The 17,610-nt window shown below is 41.3% G+C and overlaps 2 protein-coding genes across 4 annotated transcripts in view; one reads left to right on the forward strand and one right to left on the reverse strand.

Annotated features, from left to right (window-relative positions):
- Nucleotides 1-7,677, forward strand: part of LUC7L (LUC7 like) — a 46,606-nt gene extending 38,929 nt beyond the window's left edge. For 2 of the 3 annotated variants that reach the window (XM_001364897.4, XM_016424137.2), the window contains 5 exons: nt 537-713; nt 2,246-2,334; nt 3,695-3,724; nt 4,977-5,141; nt 5,744-7,677. In XM_001364897.4, coding sequence (XP_001364934.1) covers nt 537-713; nt 2,246-2,334; nt 3,695-3,724; nt 4,977-5,141; nt 5,744-5,882 — 600 coding nt within the window. In that variant the 3' untranslated portion in view covers nt 5,883-7,677. Of the gene's footprint in view, nt 1-536; nt 714-2,245; nt 2,335-3,694; nt 3,725-4,976; nt 5,180-5,743 lie in introns of all 3 variants that reach the window. The other variant, XM_007499182.3, reaches the window with a different exon arrangement.
- A 6,480-nt stretch (nt 7,678-14,157) lies between these two features.
- LOC100016060 (hemoglobin subunit beta) lies at nt 14,158-15,459 on the reverse strand. The gene is made up of 3 exons (XM_001364828.3): nt 15,278-15,459; nt 14,879-15,101; nt 14,158-14,381 (listed from the first exon to the last, which is right to left on the reverse strand). Exons 1-3 carry the CDS (start codon nt 15,367-15,369, stop codon nt 14,253-14,255), a joined length of 444 nt encoding a protein of 147 aa, XP_001364865.1. The 5' UTR covers nt 15,370-15,459; the 3' UTR covers nt 14,158-14,252.
- Between the last annotated feature and the right edge of the window lie 2,151 nt (nt 15,460-17,610).

The raw sequence follows: 17,610 nt of genomic DNA on the forward strand, positions 1-17,610 counted from the left end.
AGGAGAGGAGAGGAGAGAAATCAGCTATTCTTGGCAAAGTATTGACTGAGATTTTTCCCTTGATTTTTATATCAAAAGATAATTGAAATTCAAGGATTGATGGTACAAGGAACAGAATAAAGGAGTGTTCGGGAATTTGGTTGAAAAGATACCAAGTTTACTTATGGATGTATTGACTTTGAACTATTGGTGAAACATTTGGGTGAAGATTTCCAACAGGAAATTGAGATGCATAACTCTAAGGAGCTCGTAGAATATTAAAGGGATCACTCAGTAACAAGTTCAGACCTGGGTTTAGAATTTGAGATGTGGAAGATGAAAGGAAGAGAGCACATAGAAATAATTGCCAGAAGGTATCAAGCTGGATAGAGGAGAACCAAATAAGTTCAGAATGAAGTGATGGTCAGAGAACTGAATAGGAAGAATATCAAGAATTAGGAAGTCAAGATGCAGATGACAAAGTTCAATTTCAGTAAGAGAGGGGGTAATTTAAGAATTTGAAATCTTAAAAATCAATCTTCCCCTCCTCCCCCTAGGAAGAATATAGAAATTCTATGCCAGCATCCAGTTTCCAGCAGCAGAAACTACGGGTCTGTGAGGTGTGCTCTGCGTACCTTGGTCTCCATGATAATGATCGTCGTCTTGCAGATCACTTCGGGGGCAAATTACACTTGGGGTTTATTCAGATTCGTGAGAAACTGGATCAGTTGAGGGTAAGTTAAGAGTAGGGTTTTTTTTCCCCCCTTTTAGTTCCTTTGGGAGTGTGTTTGGTTTCATTAGAGCCAAAGCATAAAAATGAAACCTTGACTGTCAGTTCTCTGTAACAGATTGCTTCAGATTTTATGTTGAAACAGATAGCTTTTAACATTATTCTTCTTTTTAAGCTAAACCTTTTCATGTTGGGATCTAAAACATTTTTAAACTTAGTAAGTTCTTTATATAAAAGTGGGGTTAAATACTTTTAATGATTTATATAGTGTTTTACAACTTACAAGGTATTTTACATGTGCTCTTGTTTGATCTTTGAAGAGCAACACTCTAAGGTAAGTAGTTCCTATGTTATCTCCTTTTTGTAACGACCAAACAGAATCAGGTCACACAGCTAGTAAATAGAACCCAGACCATAACTAATGAGGATCTTCCTGACTGCGAGACCACTGTTTCTTTGTTTTTCCTCATTATGCCACACTTTCTTTATTCTTTTCTTTAATATACTTTACTTGAAATTTGTGTTTTTTAAAGTATCTTAGCTATTGAGTGTAAGGACTGTTCACTTTTAGTTTTGTAGGAGCAACTTTGCAGTCTATGAATACTGGCATATCATGGCACCTCTGGCTCCTTCCTAACTCTTCCTCCTATTTTTGGTTTCTAAGGCACAGAAATAGACTTTTTGGTCAGAGAATGCCTGTGAAGCGACTGTTTACCCCACCTGTTGTCATATTGACATATTGAGGCCACAGCCTTTCTGTCCCACTTCAGCGGATCACCCGAGGCCTGACCGGTTCAGTCTGCTTGGAAAGTAGGACAGGAAGAAAATAAAGGGTAGACTCTTTTTACTCGAGTTAAATTAAGCAAAGCTCTGGTTAATGAGTTTCTGGTAATGGATTCTCTTAGAATAAAATTCCTACCATTTTTGTGTTTACTGGTAGCTTTATATAGCCTGTCATCGTATCTTGGATTAGTTCACAGCCACACTTTAAATGGTTTTCTCTTTGCTTAAAGCTGACAGTTTTTCGTATGGTGGTTGTCCTGGGAACTCATCTTTAGCATGCTCCTTGGTGGGCACATTATTGACAAGAGTTTGCAGGCAACTAAGCACCAGAGAATTTCACTTGACAGCTACAAAAGGAAGGTATAGAATCCTCTCATCTAAGAAATTGGGTTGATTTAGGAGTGTTATCACTTTGAAGCAATGCCAATCAGTGAGCATTGATAACATCCCTATTATGTGCCAGGCACTGTGTGAAGCACTGAAATGTTATGAATTACATGATGGAAAATTTTTGCTACTTCTGGAGTGTGATGAAACCTGTAAGTACTTGTTTGTTGGATTGCATTTTGTCATCATGAATTTGTGATGTATGCCTAGAGAAATTGACTTCTCTATGACCCTTTCTTAGTCTTTTACTTGGCAGAATGAAGATCCCTCAAAATTTCTTAAATTCTTATAAAGTTGTTCTCTTAGAAGGTTTTTGTCTTTTAAAATTTCACCCTATTTAAATCTTAAAAGTGTTTTTGCTTTTAGAAAACAGTGGCAGAAAAACAAGAGAAAAGAAATCAAGATCGTTTGAGGAGGAGAGAAGAGAGAGAACGAGAAGAAAGGATGGGTCGAAGGTGAATGTTAGCAGTCACACTTAAGGGAAATTAAATGGCACATGAGCTAATTCAGAAAAACTTGCAGTTTTAAAAGCTTTGCAGAAAACATGAGGGAGATTTTGCAAATTTAATAAAGCTGAAATTTAGCATATTCCTAGGCACTGGGGATCCAATGAAAACATTCTAGAGCTTATAATCAAATATGGAGGACACGAATAGGTATGACATAAGGTAAAGTGAGATAAAAGCAATAGAAAGATTTCTTTCTGGTGAACAAATCACACAGGATCCAAGATTCAGAACTAGAAAGAACCTTAGCGGTCATCAAGTTCGTGTCCCTTCATTTTACTGATAAAGGCCAGAGAAATTATGACTTGCTCAAAAGGTCAGATAGCTAGTAGATAGTAAATGACAAATGGGATCTAATCCTAGATTTCATACCCTTTGTATTATACCATTGCTGCTTTTAAGATTAGGAAAGACTTCATAGAAGAGCTAGATTTTGAAGGGAGAGAAGACTCTTAAATGATGGAAATGAGGAGAGAGGGTGATCCAGGCTTGTGGAGTATGAATTTAAAAAGGCAAAGGCCAGGAAAAGTTGAGGGAACAGTTGTCTAGAAAATAAAATGCTTAAGGGGGAGTAATGAGTGAAAGTTAGCTATAATTTGAAGTCATCCATCAGAAACTAAGCCCAGAACAAATTTTGAAGCAACAAAATAGTGTTTAACTATTAGTTTAAAATAGATTTTATCCTATATCTAGTCTGTCTGCATGTTTTATCTCCAGAGGAAGTGATAAAAATTGTTGTTCTAGGACAGTGATAGTGAACCTCTTAGATTGAGTACCCAGACTGTATCCTCATGCTGCATGCATGTGAGCAACCCCCTTAGCACAGGCAGGTGATTTGAAAAATGTCCTCAGGTGTGGTAGAAAGGGGGAAGGAAGCAGCGCCCCCCCCCCCCCCCCACACACACACATGTGCTGTAGATTCACCAACATGGTTCTAGGATTAACAAAACAAAAAACAGGTTTGTAAAGTTGAGGTGTAGTTAGTGTGGTATCATTTAATCTATAATTGGTAGTGTTGGCTTTTAGGGATCCATAGTTATTTTAGGATGTAATTACCTTACTATAATTTTCTTTATGGAGTTATGGTATAGTTCTTATAAGCCCCAAAATATATTATTATAATGTGTTATGTCAGAAGTTTTGGCTCCTGTATTTCTAGCTGTGTAACTGGATAAGTCAAAAGCCATTTGTAAAACCAGAAACTCCATAGAAATGTGAATTGTTCAGCTATTTAGTTCTGTAGTAGTAGTCAAGAATGTGTAGTAGCTGTGGAAAATTCAGTGTTTGCGATTTTTTTCTTCCTTTTTAGGTCTGGATCAAGAACTAGAGATCGAAGAAGGTAGGTGTGTTCTGTATGTATGATTGGAAAAAAATGTTCTCCCTGTTGTGAATGAAGGAAAGGGGGAAAACAAGGATGGTAGTAACATAATAATAGAATAATAGGGGAAACTAGTCATATAGTGATGAGGAGGAGGGATAGGGATAGAAGCCTAGGTAATAAGAAGAAGGACACACTTTACTACTGTCTGGTATTCTATTTTCTACTGCAAATAATAAAGTGAGAAATCATACAAATATGTTCTATTCTGAACCTTTCAACTTAAAGTTTTAACCAGTCTCCATCTTATAAGCTGGTTTAGAGAATATGTAGAATTTGATAATTAGGAAAAGAGGAAAATCAGACCCAAATAAAAATGACAAATTGGGTCAGATTGGCAGAATTCAGAGAAGTTACTAAAAGGTGGTAATACAAGGACAGGGTAACCCTAGTGCAAATATCAATAATATGGAAATAGGTCTTGATCAATGACACATGTAAAACCCAGTGGAATTGCTTATTGGCTATGGGAGGGGGCTAGGGGAAGGGGAGGGAAAGAACATGAATCTTGGTAAATCATAGAAAAATATTCTAAATTAATTAAATAAAATTTTCCAAATTAAAAAAAAAAAGACAGATCATAGCTCAAAGGCACCTTGAATTTGGCATTCACCAATGCCTGAATCCAGACTAAAGAATCTGAGAATGAATTATTGTTATAAAGTCTTTTAACAGGTTTTATTTTTCAAGTCTCTCAGGGATAGGGAACTTACTACTTCCATAGAAAACCATTTTGCTTTTGACTGCCTTTATTAGAAAACTTTGATATCCCTTTTCTTGCTTTAGTGTGTGGGGGAGGAGGTAGACAGGGAAAATTTGGAAAAATAAATTTTTAAATTTTTTAGAAAAAATAAATTTTTAAAGAAAAGTTTTTTATGCTGGTTTTAGCTTTGACCACTGGTTCCATTAGATAATCTCTGTCAACTTAGAGTACTATAGTTGAAGGTTACTCTAAATAATAGCTGAAGTGTAGTGGGGAAAGTAATACATTAGAGATTGAGAAGAACTGAGTTCAAACCAACTGCCATTATCAGTTGTGTGCCTTGTTTAGGTAAGTCTCTCATCCTCTGAGCTTCTACTTCTCCATAACTTAATAATTCATTGGGTTATTTGAAGTTTGAATGAAATTTACATAATAAAACACATGGTAGATAAATATGAGGTGTTGTTCTTTTCAGAACTATAGCTTTGGGGTTTTGCCATTACTAACTAGGTCACGATCTCGGGACAGACGACGAAGGCGGTCAAGGTCAGGCTCTCGTGAGAGGCGAAAGTCCCGTTCCCGATCTCGGGACAGACATAGGCGCCACCGCAGCCGCTCACGTAGCCATAGCAGGGGCCATCGCCGAGGTTCCAGAGACAGAAGTTCGAAACACAAGTAACTACTCTGACTCCTTCACGTAGCAGCAACCAGGAGTGAGCCCCTTCTCTTTGTGTTACCAGGGTCATTGGGTCCTAAAAGTTTTTAGCCAAGATTTTCGACCTGGGGTTTGGTGAAGTTAAATGAAATTCTGACTTGGTATGCAAAAGACTTGAATTAATTCCTTGCCAGTTATCATGGGAGTGTGTGGGAGAGCATGGAGATGGGGCTCAGAATAGGGTTTGAAGAGTGAGCAAGATAGTATATGTGGAACATTTATTCTGCAGTTGCCAAGGAATCACATCTCTTGGCTGCCTGATTTAGGAGCAGATCATAACCCTGGCAGTTGCATATCATAAAACTAGAATTTAAATTTTGAACAAAGGTCAAGGTGGTTAAACATGAATTCATACTTGACTATTCATATCCCTTGACATCAAATTAATGGGAGCATTCTGCCTAATTTTTGTCAATACAAAGGACTTTATCTCCTTTTTACCTTTTTGTATTTATGGCCCACTGCCTGTGATTTGCTAATAGGCACCTGTATAATCAGGAGGAAAACTACCTTCCTATTGAAACTTTTTCAGCTTCCACTGATTTGATTTTTCTGTCCCTAGATCTAGAGATCAATCTTCAAGAGAGAAGTCCCAGGATAAAGAGAGGAGGGAAAAGAGCTTTGCTGAAAAAAGGCTTGAGGGTACAAATGGCAACGCTGGTTCAAAGAGATCAGAAGAAAGAGAAGCTGGCGAGATCTGAACTCACACTCTGTGTTGCACTGTAAATAGTCTGATAAACATTCTACACACAGCCTAAATTTACCATTTATATTTGCCGAATACAACTCATCTTTTGTAGATTTAAATTTTTATTGTTTTGAAGATAGCTGTGAGTTTCTAGAGATACAGAGTTACATACTGTTTACGGAATTTTGTTTAGTAAGAATTTAAGAAAACTTGATCTGATGGACTTGTCTTCCGTATAGGCCAGTGACACCCATGTAACTTGTTGGTTACCTGACCCCAATGAATGCAGCAGTTAGCCCCATGGTCAGAAATGTAATTTTTCTCTCCCCCCCTCCCCCCATTTATGTCCTTTAGAAAACATTCACCTTGATGTTTCAGAGACTTGAATTATATACAATTAGTTGATGATATTACTACTACCACTGGTGCTGAATTTGCTCTTTTCACACAGAAGAATCAAGAATTTAAAAATACTTGGCCACTTCATTTTGATTTCTGTAATCTGGTGCTTATATTCAAGTCCAGAATGTTATTATTTGTGCCCCCCATTTTTATGCCTTTGCTACAGAAAGACAACCAGAGCACCTTGGGTATCTTATGGTTGGGGTTCCCTAAATCACTTAAAATTACCTGATTTTAAAAACCAGAATTGGATTAGACTATAAATTTGGTTCTTTTGTTCAATATTTTCTGGATCCCTCCCAGTTAAAATAAAAGTTCATAGAGCACCTATAAAGGGTCTACATATGCTGATTTTGATTTGTGTAGTATAGATTGACCCCTTTAAAAAACATAAAATTCAGCCCAGATCTTGTGAGATTGCATCTTTTAACTGAATTTGCTACAGTGTAGTCTCTTTGTTTACCACTTGTGTTTGAGACAAAGATAAATCAATATATAATCAAATGATAATATCCAAAAATTCTCAGTAAGGGCACTGTTAAAAAGTTGGTGCTGTGAACATCTTGACCTTTAGGGTTACTGTAGTCTTTTTTTGAAATACTATGTGATTTCACATGACTAACCTTTTCATCTGAATTGATGCTTCTGTTTCTTGAGGCGGCCAAGTAACTGACTACAGTCTCAAACTTTATTCCACAGGTTAATTTGTGTTAATTCATTAAGTACATATTTTACGTTAATACCAAATTAATATTTTTAAATTGGTGAATGTGTTATTTGTAGATAATTGTGGAAATTTCCCTTTTTTGTTTGTTTAGGGAGGAGACTTTTTGAGGAGCTGAGCTTCTAATAATTTTTTTTTCTTTTTTTAACATAGGGCCCTCCCACCCTAAGTTTCTGTGGAGATACAGGAGCTGTTCTTGGTCTGTTTGGTCTTATTGATGCATGTTTAGCTATTGCGGGAATCTAGTTCATCTGTTTTCCAACAACTATTGCATTTTAATTATGAGTTATTTGTAGTCTCTAATGTTTTCAGGGTTCTCCTTTTCCATGTCCTCCCTGTCCCTTCCCAATGTACAAGGGTACAAGGGTCCCTGGCGTCCCCAACCTCTAAGGAGAGGACAGGCCTATGGCCATGTTGAGTTTCTCTTTCTTAAACAAGATGGATCTAATGTCCAAAAGCACCTGATAAAACTGATTCCACATTTAAAAAAAGGCAGTGGTAGAATGGAACCCACATTATATCAATTTGTTGTCTGTGCAACATTTTGCAAATGTGACAACTGGGAGTCGTTTCTTTTGTGGCACCTTTGCTTATGAGGAGTTTGGTCTAAGTATACAAATGTAAGTAAAATGCGCTGTTCTCTTGCCAGTCTAACTCACATTAAAGATTTATGTTTATGTGACTTGGAGTAGAATTTGGGTTATTTCTTGTTTAACTTTTTACTTTATCTCTACAAATATGTAATTGAATTTTGGTAAATCTTGTATTCCAAGGGAAAATGTAAGGGACATTTATTGCATGCTCTGAAGAGCAAAACTTCAACTTCCAATAAGATTACTTTCTTTAGGCCTTGTCCCAATGCTTAGTGATTCAGTGGAGAATTGGTAATAAAACAAGAGAGAAGACTTCTGTTAACTCTCCCAAGATGTGTGCACTTTTTCCTAATAGCAAGACTACACATTCTTTATAGGATTTGTTCCTCAGGAATTTTCAGAAACATGGATATTAAAGCCAAGACTCCTAGCCTAGGGCTTTTTTTACTTTTTACCTTAAATATTGTAAGATTTTAATGGGGAAGGGACCCAAGAGATATTTAAATTCAAAGACCTTCATTTTAGAGATGAAATACTACTATCCAGAGAAGGAATCATTTGTCCAAGATCACTGACACAAATGTAGCAGAGCTAGAATTTTAACTCAGATATTCTGGTTATACATTTATGTCTCAAATTTTTTTGGCTCATTTATTTTCAAACATGTTACTTAAGACTTGAATTATTTAAAATAATAGAATTTTATTACAGAAATTTTTATTAGGGAGTTAGATTTTGGTGAAAGGGAGAGAAAATGGATTCCTTTTCTTGGTTATGAAGATTGTTAAGGGAAGCAAATTAATGATTAAGGTTGTAACTTTCAAAAAGAATGTTGGGCTAGAGAAAACTTATTGTTAACTGTTGGTTCTAGGATGACCTGTAAAATATGTGCTCTGTCAAATCTTGAGTCATATCTTCAGAAGCAGCCATCCATATGGTTCCTGGTGATTATACAAATCGGGAAAAGATTCTGCTTAACTGGTGACTAAAATATTTGGTTGTGAAAGGATTCCTTGCTGCCAGGCTTAAAAGTGTTCCCATTCCTCACACCTATGCCTGTTCTTTTATTGAGGTACTAAATGGGAAATGTCAGCAGAATAAGTCACTGGGTCTCAGCAAGGGCCAATACTATCCTAGGTGGTGAGGATACAAAAGCAAAAGTGAAATAATTCTTCCTCAAGAAATTTACATTCTTATGAAGAAAACAATTTGCTAATGCATAGATATAAACAGTTAGACCGTATTCCTGGGAGCGGGGGTAGAGAGGCACTAGCCTTTGGGGAAACTATGTAATAGTTGATGCTCCACCAAGTTGTAAAGGCTAAACCAAGGATTTCAAAAGGGGGAGGATGAGGAGGGAAGAAAATCTTACCCATGTGTCCTAGTGTGGAGCTTTCCTGAGTCTTTTGCTGTGAAGGGAGATACCTTCTAGGGTCTGTATATCCGAATAACACCAAGGGAATCAGAAACTTAGTCCCATTTGTTAATATCTATCATTTCACTGGGAGTTAGAGAAATGGACACAGAATATTTGCTCCACTTTAGTTCCATACTTTGAGTAACTTAGGATGATAAATTTTGAGCTAGATAGGACTGCTAGGGCTCCAATATCCTCACCTGTAAAATAAGGATGAGGTGACTTCTGTGATCCCTTCAAATTCTACATATATAAGGAGTGGTTTCATTGTGTGGCTACTTTTTCGATAAAGTGCCAACTATGCTAGGCAGTGAGGATATGAAAAGAAAAGTTGCAGGCCCTGCCCTCAAGGAGCTTACTACAAATGTACAGATTCTACAGGCTAGCTATATTTTACCATTTACAAAGTCCTTTTTTTTTATATCTACATTTATGAATCCTATTTCACAGATGAGAAGAGTAAGATTTAAAGAGAAATGAAGCAATTTGTAAATGGCAAAATATAGCCAGTAAGTGATAGAACAGAAAATCAGGCCAGGGTGTATAGATGAAAGGCTTCAGTTTGTGCCTTGATCTCAAAATCTTATACGACCATGGCCATGCCTTTTAGCTCCTCATTCATTTAGATGATTTCTAACAGTCCATTCCAGCTTAAAATGTGTATGTCAGACTCTCATATATAACACTGTCAGAAGAATTCAGAATGGGGTAAGATTGTATATATGGTGCTCAGTAAATGGAGGTGGCATTGTGGGTAGAGCAATGGTCCTGGAGTCAGGAAGCCCCAAGTTAAAATTTAGGCTCAACCACTTTACTAGCTGTGCGATATAGATCAAAGCTATTTGCCTCAGTATTCCCAATTGAAAGATGAGGCTAAATTAAGTGCCTACCTCTCAAGGTTGTTTTGAAGATCAGAAGAGATGATAATTGTAAAGCACAGTGTCTGGCACCTAATAGGTACTACATAAATGTTTATTCCCATTTCTTTCCCAGGAAATGGAGTATGGTGGTACTTCCATCCTATTCTCTGATGATCAAAGTTCTGTTTCAGTGAATACAATAAAGTAGACTATTCATCCTGGTTGTCCTCCAGCAGTGCTCTGGCTTATGAACATCCTTCCTGAAATATGGTCTCTAGAATTGAACATGATCCTCTGCAGTGAACCTTTCATGACCTCATGAGAATAGAGTTCCTCTTCCCAGGTGTTTGTGACATACCATTCCTATTAAAATACAAATTAGAAGAACTGAAATATAATTTCCCTCTCACCCTTAGAGTATCTCATATACTCACCACCGAGGGGATCTCCATAGCGTCGAAACTCTGCATGACCAGCACACGGCGTCGGGGGTTCTCGAAAGAAAGGGACAAGTCAGGGGTTCTCCAAAAACCGAGAGGAGTTCATGGAAGAACCAGAGAAGTCGGGGGTTCTCCAAAAAGAACTGGGGGGGTTCCAATAAAAGAACCGGAAGATGTCCCTGTTCTGGGAGCCACTTGTGGGGGACATCTACGGAGTCGAAATAGGGGATTCTTAAGAAGTCACAAGAATGAAAGATGAACATTATCAAAGCAAGGATAATGAACATTTATTTTTAAGCAGCACACAAGATTTAAAGCTCTCCATGAGAGAAACAGTATATCCTCCCCAGAATGTGAACAGGGGAGTTAACCTGTTCTCAGGACTTCTTGGAACTGTTTATTCAGCCTTGAACTGAGATTTCTATGTTTTGGCATACTCAGCAGGAATGGTAGGTCACAAACACCTGGGAAGAGGAACTATTCCCATGGGGTCATGAAAGGTTCACTGCAAAGATCAAATTCTAAAGTTTTCAGAGATTTCTCATTAAGAGGCTTATCTTTGGGATATCTTGTGGTACCATGGTAGGTTCTAGCCCATTAAATTCTTATTTGAGTACTTCATCTGGTCAGCTAAATCATGGGATGGGGCCAGACTTGGAGAATGAAAGTTTGTAGAGCAACACTAAAGTACTCTGGAAATGGGAGAATTCTAAGGTTCATAGTCATTGCTAATTACATGATTTTAGACAGCTTATTCCTAGAGTCATAAAATGTTATAAAGCTTAAGGGGGTTTTGGAGATCATTGCCAAGTTATCTATCTATTTTATAGGTGAGGAAGGGGGGGGGCCCAGAGAAGGATATGATTTGACCAAATTTACAAATGGAATTCATTTGATTTGTGTTTTGTTCCTAAAGCCCTTTATTCCATTTCCTCATTTTGTGAGCAAGTTAACTATCAAAAGCTGTTGCAGAATATAAGCTCTAGTAGATCCTAAAGAAATGGAACACTGAGCACAGGTCAGTGATGAAGAGCCTCGCCAGTTCAGACTCAACAACTTAACTGTAATGAGGCTTGGGCTGGGAGTTACAACATGGGTCTACAGAAGAAGCACCCACATTTAAGTATCTGAAGCCCATGCAACACAGCGAGAGCAAAAGAATATCTTTGGTATGGTGTGTTGGATGGATTGCCCATTGGGCGGTGGTAGGAGGGGAGAATTAGGATCCTTAGTTCTAGCAACTCATTTTCCAAAGAGAGACATTTGCTTAGAATATTTTCTCCCTCTTTAAAATTGGAGGAGTAGATGTGGAAAAGCAGTACCTTGTACATAACAGGTGCTTAGTAAATGTTTGAGTCCAAACAGTTTATTTTTTAAACCCTCACCTTCCATCTTGGAATTAATACTGTGTATTGGTTCCAAGGCAGAAGCGTGGTAAGGGATAGGCAATGGGGGTCAAGTGACTTGCCCAGGATCACACAGCTGGGAAATGTATGAGGCTAGATTTGAACCCAGAACCTCCTGTCTCTAGGCCTGGCTCTCAATCCACTGAGCTACCTACCCAGCTGTCCCCTCAAAACAAAGTGGAACTTTAAGCTACTTTAAGCTTACTTAATGCTATGTGTACAGCAGCCAGGACCACACGCAGTCAAGGAAGGACACACTGCCATAACCACTTGCATCTCACTGGAGACATCTGGGTGATCATCAGTTACAGTGGTAAACCAAAAATGAGGACAATGCAAAGTCCTCGCTCTCTCCTGTGGCAGTCACGATACTTCTTGACCATCCTGTCTCCTGTATGTGGCCTCAACTATGCTCTTCATCTGTTGGTAACAGGTACCCACTGACCATGGTTCTGTGCAACTTTGTACCGAGGGCTTATTGCCTGTCCTTGCATGGCAGGAAGCCAGAATATATAAAGCACTTGACTCCAGTTCAAGTCCTTAGTCTATACGATGACTAGCTGGGTGACTCCTGGCCAAGTTATCTATTAAAGCCTGTTTCCTCATCTCTAAAATGGCTCACTTTATCACCAGGATCTTAGAGCTGTGAAGGAAATAAGTGGAGCCAGGACCAGACTTCAGTGGTTTGGACATCAACATTAAAACCTGTAAAAGGGGCTGGTAAAGTAATTAATAGTATGGCTTTAGGGCCCTGAGAGGCTTACCTGGGGTCGCTGATGAAGCCTGAGATGCCACTGATGCTTGTGGCCCGTAAGGACAGCCTACTTTCTCTGGCCCTAGACCTGCTCCAGAGCCACAAGATGACTAATGGACATGTCGTTCCTTAAGGATAGGGACCCCATCTGTCACCGGCGTGGCCTTGCACCAACATTCCATAAAATTCAAATGATGGGGCAGGAAAGGACAAAATGTAAGCTCATTAAAACTCAGTTGAGCGTTGCAACAAAATACTACCAAATCAAATTGCCTGAATTGTGCCTCCATTAGATTTAATTAGATTGTATTTATTTTTGCTGTGATCAGCCCCTAGAGATGGTGCTCTGTGCTGAGCATGGTTCTACTTTGGGATTAGGAAACAAGGTGAAGGATATCCAGCATGTTTCTCCCTGGAGGGCATTAGTGGTAACAGAACCTACACGTTAGGAGAACGTGTTCTCTGTTGAGAGCTCCTGAGCATCCATAGGCCCAAGACCCTCCTTGCTGATGTCAAGCGTTTCATTTCCTGCTGTCAGACACTTCTAACTTGGTCTTATTGGTCTTAAAAATATATTGCCCGGGGTGCCCTCCCCTCCCCCCCGGGTGGCTCAGTGGATGGAGAGTCAAGCCTAGAGACGGGAGGTCCTAGGTTCAAATCTGGCCTCAGACTCTCCCCAGCTGTGTGACCCTGGGCAAGTCACTTGACCCCCATTACCTAGCCCTTACCACTCTCCTGCCTTGGAACTAATACACAGTATTGATTCCAAGATGGAAGGCAAGGTTTAAAAGAAAATAAAAAAAAAAAATATATATATATATATATATATATATTGCCTGGGTTAGGCTTAGATGGGATACTGGCTCTGAGCTACTCGCATGTGGAGCATCCACTGGGCAGCATCCCCACATCAGCCTCTACAGGGAGAAGCCCAGGTGCAGCGGATGTGGCTACTACCACAAATGAAGAGTCTGAGCCTTTGGAGCAGCAAGCAGTGCTGTTCCCTGACCCTCAGATTCCTTCCCACCCCCAATTCTTCCTCCCAAACCCTAAATTCGTGCTAGCCTCAAACTAGGATTACCCTTTCCCAAAGCCCTACTTAACGCTCCAGCTTCCCCCAAGGAGTAAGAGAGGAAGGTTATCTCCAGCTAAAACTCAGCGTGGTCCCAGGCTTGGAAACTGCCTCTAAAGTAATCTTTCCCTTGTCCACATTTCCTCCTCCAGAAATGAGGTGGTTGGACTAGATGGCTTCTCAGCTCCCATCTAGTTGTTTTTTTTTTTAATATATCCGTACTTTCTGTCTTTGTATCAACTTTTTGAAAAACCCTCCCCTTCCATCTTAGAATCACTACTGTGTATTGGATCCAAGGCAGAAGAGTGGTAAGGGCTAGGCAATGGGGTCAAGTGACTTGCCCAGGGTCACACAGCTGGGAAGTGTCTGAGACCACATTTGAACCCAGGATCACCTGGCTCTCCATCCACCGAGCTACCCAGCTGCCCCTGCTACCTTCATTTTTGATGTGGCCTCCATGATTAGAATTGGGGAGAGGGGAGTTTGGGGCAGGAAATCTGGAGTCTTTTCACCCTCTCAAAGAAGCAATGGTGCTCCCAGCTCTTTCTCCTAGACCCTCAAAAGCATCATTTTCCCATCTACTTTCCCCCAAAGAAAAAAAAGGCAAAATTGGACAGAGATTTGTCAAATCGTTCAACTTTATTGCTTTAACTGTATTCACTATTAATGAGGTAGAATGTGCCCCCACTCAAGGCGCTCGTCTGGAGTTGAGTGCTCAGTGGTACTGTCTGCTCAGGGCAGAGGCCACCACTCCCACCAGCTTCTGCCAGGCAGCCTGGGCCTCAGGAGTAAAGTCCTTGCCCAAGGCCGTTGCCAGTTCGATGATCAGGTTGTCTCCGAGGAGCTAGAAGGAAGAGAGGGCACAGGATCAGGCCTGAGCTGCTTCGGGCCAGTGAGAGGAGGGCTCCCTGCCTGAAGGAAGGGGGCGCAATGTGCCTCTGGGAAAATAGAACTCGGGGTCTGGCTAAGCGAGTGGTTCATCGAGTGATGGAGCAAATCACCGGCCCTCTTTGGGCCTGAATTTCCCCATCTATAAAAGGAGAGGGAATGAGCTAGATGGCTTCTAAGGTCCCTTCCCACGCTGGCACTCCAGTGAGTTAAAGCAACATTCCCAAGGAGTAGGAGAGGGTCTTTGTTTCAAGATCCCCGAGGGAAGGAGAGATTGCTAGGCCAGAGACAAGTTGGGGGTGGCCAGTCATGGGGAAGAGGGAATGTGCTTATGAAGGAGTGAGCTCCCTGTCTTGGAGGTGTTCAAGGAGGAGTTGGACCACCAAGGCACCTTGCATTTTTAGAATCTTTGGGCCTGGGTCCCTAAGTGGAAAGTGGAGGGAGAGCGCTCACCTTGAAGTTCTGGGGGTCAACGTGCAGCTTCTCGGAGTGGAGGTGGCTCAGATTGTCAAAGATGGTCTTCACATTGTCCAGGTTCTTCACAGCCTCTCCAAAAGAAGTCAGCACCTTCTTGCCATGCGCCCTGACGCGGGGGTTCCCGTCAATGGCAATGGGGCTGGACAGGTTCCCAAAGTTGCTGAAGTACCTCTGGGTCCAGGGGTAGACGACCAACAACCTGAAGGCCAGAAAGAGAAAAAGAATGCCCAGGTCAGGCTGCTTCCCTGCCCTAGGAGAGCACCAGCCAGGACTCCGGGGCCCCTCTGGCCACGGGAGAAAGCCTTCCCGACCTGCACCCCAGCTAAACGGGGGAGCCCCCCAAGTCCTGAAACAGCCCCGGGTCCCCTCTCCCACCTGCTAAGAGTGTGGGCCCCCAATTTCTCTATATCAACTTTGGCCCAGATGGTTGAAATGGCGTGTTTCTCTTCTGCGGTCCAGTTCACCATGGCTGCTTGCGAGGAGGTGGTGACCCTTGGGAGCTTAGGCTGCAGAAAGGAGAGGTGAAAGCTGAGTGCTGTGTCCACTGGCTCCAGGGCCCTCCTTTTATCTCCGGCCTCAGCGCTCGCCCCTCCCTGCTCCTCTCCTATTGGCCGGCCCCATTCTGGGGGCTCGAGGGATGTGGCCTAAGGCTTTTGATATGGGGGGTTGGGTGAGGAGCAGTAAAGAGCTAACTTGAATGTGGGGGGAGGGGGTTAGGAGAGGCTCCTTCTGCCCAAATCTGTCACCAGATGCTCCCCAGCCCCATCTGTTCTTATCTCATCCGGAATCAGATTATCTCTCTGTCTCTGTCTCTCTCTGTCTCTCAATTCCAGTGGGTTAGGGAGCATCTGGGTGGCTCAGGGGATTGAAAATTAGACCTAGAGATCCTGGGTTCAAATATGACTTCCTACATATGTGACCCTGGGCAAGTCACTTAACCCCCATTGCCTAACCCTTACTGTTCTGTTTGGGAACCAATGTACAATATTGATTTTAAGATGGTAGATAAGGGTTTAAAAGTAAAATAAAAACCAATTGCAGTGGGTCTATGTAGCCTCGGGTGGCCAAGAGAAAAGCTGGACCCCTAAATTCAACCCACAAATTTGCCCTCAGCCTTGAGGTTCAGATCAACTGCAGTGCTTCCCCCCTCCCTCATCTCCCTCACTCTGTTTAGTTGCAGCCTCCTCATCCTCCCCAGGGCTCCCTCACCTCGTTCAGCTTCAACCTTCCACTCATTTCTCTTATTCCATTAAACCTCCCCTTAGTCTCTACAGAACCTTCAACCCAGGCAACTCCTATTCAGTGAATTCAGCAACCTCACAATACAACCCTTCCCACCACACCATCAGCCCCGGTCCACCAGGATGCCTGTCCCATCAGCTCCCTTTTCCCAGAAGCCCTGAGCCTGACAGGTCCTGCTACTATCCCCATTGACTCCCCACTCCTAGTGAGCCCAGGGCTGCCTGGGCTGGTGTCAGATCCTGGGGACACAGAGGAAGCTGAAGGCTGGAGGAGGGAGGGTTTGTGTGTCCAAAACAGAACAGGTACAAAGTCTGTCCCAGCTTGGCCAAGAGGCTTCCAGTGACTTCCTCTGCTGGGAGGGAGAGTGGCCTGAGAGGGCTGCTGGGGGTTGGTCTGCAGAGTGAAATTGATTTTAAAGGGTCTTGTGGTAGGTAGCAAAGGCTAGAGAAGGTGTGGACTGATGCACAATCCAAACCTGATTATCCCCACTGGATAGGGTCATCCATGAAGAAATGGTTCTCATGCCTCCTCAGAGTCTTGTCCCTTTTAATGGCCTCTGTCTAGCCCCAAGTATTTATTTATTTATTTTTGGTAAATTTTGTTTGGTCAATTTAGAACATTATTCCTTGGTTACAAGAATCATATTCTATCCCTCCCTCCCCTCCTCCCACACCTTCCCGGAGCCCATGCACAATTCCACTGGGTATTACTTGTGTCCTTGATCAGAACCTATTTCCATGTTGTGGATGTTTGCACTAGGATGATCATTTAGAGTCTATATTCCCAATCATATCCCCATCGACCCATGTAATCAAGCAGTTGTTTTTCTTCTGTGTTTCTACTTGCACTCTGAATTTTTCCTTTTTTTCCTCTGAATGTGGAGAGTGTTCTTCCTCGTAGATCCCTCCAAGTTATTCAGGATCACTGCATTGCCACTAATGGAGAAGTCCATTACGTTTGATTATACCACAGTGTATCAGTCTCTGTGTACAATGTTCTCCTGGTTCTGCTCCTCTTGCTCTGCATCACTTCCTGGAGGTCGTTCCAGTCTCCATGGAATTCCTCCAGTTCATTATTCCTTTGAGCACAATAGTATTCCATCACCATCATATACCACAATTTGTTCAACCATTTCCCAATTGATTTATAATCCCTTTAATTTCCAATTCTTTGCCACTTTAAAAAGAGCTGCTATGAATATTTTTGTACAAGTAGCTCTTCCTCCCCCCCCTCCTTTTTTATTATTAGTAACAACTCTAAAACCTAGGGAATTGGGGTTAAGTGACTTTCCCAGAGTCATATAGCTAGGAAATGTCTGAGGTCAAATTTGAACTCAGATCTTCCTGACTCCAGACCTGACTTTATCCACTGTGATACCTAGCTGACTCCTCAGCCCTTTTTTTTGTATCACTCTGACTTGCGATACTTATCTCTGCATGTGCTTTATGTCCTTTATCTGAACTTTA

Source organism: Monodelphis domestica, chromosome 7 (genome assembly GCF_027887165.1).
Source record: "Monodelphis domestica isolate mMonDom1 chromosome 7, mMonDom1.pri, whole genome shotgun sequence".
Taxonomy (NCBI): Eukaryota; Metazoa; Chordata; class Mammalia; order Didelphimorphia; family Didelphidae; genus Monodelphis; species Monodelphis domestica.

Excerpts from the sequence above, each read along its gene's own strand:
- LOC100016060 (XM_001364828.3), bottom strand. The coding sequence starts at position 15,369 with ATGGTGAACTGGACCGCAGAAGAGAAACACGCCATTTCAACCATCTGG. Across the intron at positions 15,102-15,277 it reads GGGGCCCACACTCTTAGCAG|GTTGTTGGTCGTCTACCCCT; the intron begins GTGGGAGAGGGG and ends TCTGGCCTTCAG. Across the intron at positions 14,382-14,878 it reads TTGACCCCCAGAACTTCAAG|CTCCTCGGAGACAACCTGAT; the intron begins GTGAGCGCTCTC and ends TCTTCCTTCTAG.